This window comes from Helicoverpa zea, chromosome 16, assembly GCF_022581195.2.
Source record: "Helicoverpa zea isolate HzStark_Cry1AcR chromosome 16, ilHelZeax1.1, whole genome shotgun sequence".
In the NCBI taxonomy this organism is placed as follows: domain Eukaryota; kingdom Metazoa; phylum Arthropoda; class Insecta; order Lepidoptera; family Noctuidae; genus Helicoverpa; species Helicoverpa zea.
The window spans coordinates 4,897,861-4,901,491 of record NC_061467.1 but is presented as its reverse complement, the minus strand read 5'-3'; the positions used below and the strand labels follow the sequence as shown (position 1 = coordinate 4,901,491).

Sequence of the window (3,631 nt, the reverse complement as noted above, 5' to 3'; positions counted from 1 at the left end):
TATCTTAAAAATGCTTATAATGCCATCACAGCATGGACTTTTAAATATGGCCATCTGTTCTAGGAGCCATTATTTTCATTCCGACAAAGATTCTCCTTCGTCCCGACCGAGATTCAAAGAAAAAACCTTTGTAACAGACAATTAGCTGCAGCGACGAGGAATTAATTTCTTCCCAGGGCCGGGAACGACCGAGGATTCTTAATATTGCCTTTGTGCATAAAAATATAATACTGACTTAAACTCTGTAGCAAGGACAAGGTAAGGTTGATATTCGTTTAATTCGCATTACGAGTCACGCATTTTGCGAAGTAAAATAAACGCATCGACATGAAAATATGCAACATTTGTTATGTCGTATTGAATTCTCGCTTTGCGGAATAAAATCACTTGGGTAGAATGAAGTAATTTTCTCAAAACTAAACTAAGAAGCAATATCTTTATTTTCTGAATATGGCATCCAAAGAATATTGTCTTTCAAAGAAGTCGTCCACAATTCCGTTTACTCTTTCTACAAACAATGAGCTGTGCCGGCACTCGTCCTCACAAACCTCTTCATCATGTTGTTCATATTTCATTTCAGTCATTTTGAGGGCGTCGTCGTACGGCGCTGTTATTATCATCATTGAGATTAGAGCCTCTATTAACCCGAGGACCGAATACTCCTTTAGATGTTTCTGGAAAATACTCCATGGGTAGACATCTTCAACGTCTAAATTGCAATGTCGTAGGACCGCTGTCAATGTGCCGTAGTATATGTTGATGACTTGATCGTAGTGTTTGTTGAGGAAGGGTCCGTCGGTGGACATGTATAAGAAGTAGGAAATGTCAGTGACTGGTGAAGCGAGCCGCATCAGTTGGTAGTCCACGAATATGACTTCCACGGGCTTGCGGCCCTGTAAACAATTAACGTGTATCGTAAATCATGGACACTATATATTTTTATAACGTCTTGATTGTATCATAATTTTACCCGTGATTTTAATTTATAAATGTATTTTCTTAAGAGACAATAGCAGTTAAAGTTAATTAATCCTTATCTTTATATGGGGGTTAAACAAAGATTGCATTTTCTTACCTTATGTTTGTACATAATGTTGTTGTTCCAACAGTCACCGTGGCAGATAGTACTGTACTTATCTGGCAGAGTACATTTGTATAGAATTGTCCTTATGTCTGGAGTAAGCCGCTGCAGCTTATGCCTCGCGTTTTCATCAAGCACCGCTTTTACAGACGCTTCGTAATACGACTTCATACACTTCGGTGGAGGTCCGGCCTCTCTGTACTGTACATCTTCATTGCACAGTCGAGCTATCTCCTCAAACGCAGCAGGATTCGTTCTTTCCAAAATAAATGACAGCGCATGCATCTTTGCCATATTCTTAATCACAAGTGTAACATAGCTCATATCCGATCTACAAAGTCGATTTCGAAGTTCATATCCATCTTCTTTCAAGCCCATTACGGCGATCACCTCTTTGTTATATTCATCACTAGCCAAAATGCAGTTAGGGAACTTTATTTTTATACCTTCGTTTTTTATAAGGTTTTGAACATCGAGCAGCTTGGGCACCACACATTTATAGAAAATGTACTCGCGTCTGTAAGATTCTCTGAAGCATGCACGTAACCTCGACTCTTGATGCCACTTCACCACTACGTTTTTCCTGATCTTCTGACCACCAGCGATTCCTTTTAACTGCACTTTGTAAGTCCCAGCACAATATATATCCACCTCTTCGATTCCGAACTCCACCACATAATCAACTAACTGCATATTAATTATCTCGGCCATTCGATGTAACAAGTCTATGAAATCTTTTTTACAACTTGAAACTTTTCTTAATGGCATTATTTACTGGTTTTCTTTAGTTACTTATTTTAGTTGTGCGATTTATTTAACGTTTTTGTAGATTTATTTATTAAACTGTTCTTTACGAATATATCACGGTGAGTTGACGACTATCATCACAAGTTATCTTGAACCTACAGAATCAATAACGGAACTGTCAATTTTTATATCGCTAAGATAAATTAGAGGAACAAAATAAATGAGGAGTCAACATATTGTTGCTCTGAAACTGATAAAATACACGCTCGTACGTAGATACTTTACAATATCTGCGATTGGATCGATTGGAAAACACAATCTGAATGGCATAACTTTGATAAGATCTTATCGGCGCCACAAAACCGGTATAATATGTACCTAAGTCAATAAATAGTACTTATACGCATGGCTTTAGCTGTGTTCTCTGTGCAGAATATTTGGTGTTTACCACGGTATTATCAGTGCTGTGATGCGAGTACAAATGACAGACGTTTTGAGCGTTATCAGTGCGGAACAGTCTCAACGAATGGCCGCGAGATAAACTAGTCCGGGCGCATACAATACCTTTTGTAATGTCACTCAATGCGCGTCCTGCAGCACCGTCGATGTGTGTGTGCGTCATACAACTGGTTTTATGCATTCAATGTCGCATTGTCCGCTATTGTCGTCCTCCTGACCACTGGGTCTTGGAATACGCACAGTGAAATGTGCATGAAATGGACCGTCCGCCATTCTATCCGCCTTGCGAAAATACTATGTGCTTCGTCGTATTCAATTCATTTTTCCGCACCGATCGGTTGTGTGTTGGTTTCACGATGTGGAGATACAGTACCTCTATTACTGGCCATATGGCAGGATTCGGAACACCATTTTAGAAGATCAGTCATCAATGTTTACAAATAACTCATGTTCATTGTTAATGCAATTGGATACCTATTAACAAAAATAAAACTTCTACGTTACTTAACGAACGTTCAACGAACCAGATATACAAAATCCTAATTTATTAATGTTGGAAAACTACTATTCTCAAAATGAAATAAACAATTTATACACCTGCCACTGGAACGTTCTGAAAATGATATTAAACTTGAAATTCAACCACCCTACTCATTTTACACTCCAAAAAGCAATAAATTACACAGACGAGCTCTACAGTTTTTCACCTTTGAGATAAAACAGCAATAAACCAGTCTACCCTTTGTTCTAAAAGTCTAAAACTATATATATACCTGGCATCTACCTGTACTTAGAGTAGATATTTGAGTTAATGCCCAACTTCGTCCCTTACGACCCAAGCCTTTTCAGGTAGGTACCTGTATACCTGTATTGTTTATTTGGTAAATGTTCGAATGCCTAAAGCCATTTTGAATTGTTTAATGATAAAGTCGAACTAATAACTACATTTGGGCGGCACTAACAATTCTGTTTGATGCCGAACTGTAATTAATGTTGCTATCAAATTGAAAACTGTTTCCATTCACCGTTTAATTTGGATTATTATCTGTATAATGTACCATAAACATGCTTTATGTATGACATTTTAGATAACTGAATAAGTATCTCAATCTGCAAAATATTCTTTTATACATAGATACAATGAAATTAAAACGTTTGGATCTTCACTATTGAAAAAGTTTATGATTTTTTTCACGAGTTTTATTTACGTAATTTTTACTTTTTTGAAAATATGTAAAAAATGTATATTAAAGGCACAGTTAATTAAGAATAATACTAAAAAAACAATATGGTTGGCATCCTGCAACATAATTTAGCATGGGGGAAACGTGTCTAGACGTGCAG

General features: G+C 37.1%; 1 protein-coding gene across 1 annotated transcript; it reads right to left on the bottom strand.

Moving 5' to 3' along the window:
- Positions 1–422: 422 nt before the first annotated feature.
- Positions 423–2,136, bottom strand: LOC124637649. Its single transcript, XM_047174260.1, has 2 exons — positions 1,076–2,136; positions 423–893 (listed from the first exon to the last, which is right to left on the bottom strand). The coding sequence occupies exons 1-2, from the start codon at positions 1,847–1,849 to the stop codon at positions 438–440; spliced, it is 1,230 nt and encodes a 409-aa protein (XP_047030216.1). The 5' UTR covers positions 1,850–2,136; the 3' UTR covers positions 423–437.
- Positions 2,137–3,631: the final 1,495 nt, after the last annotated feature.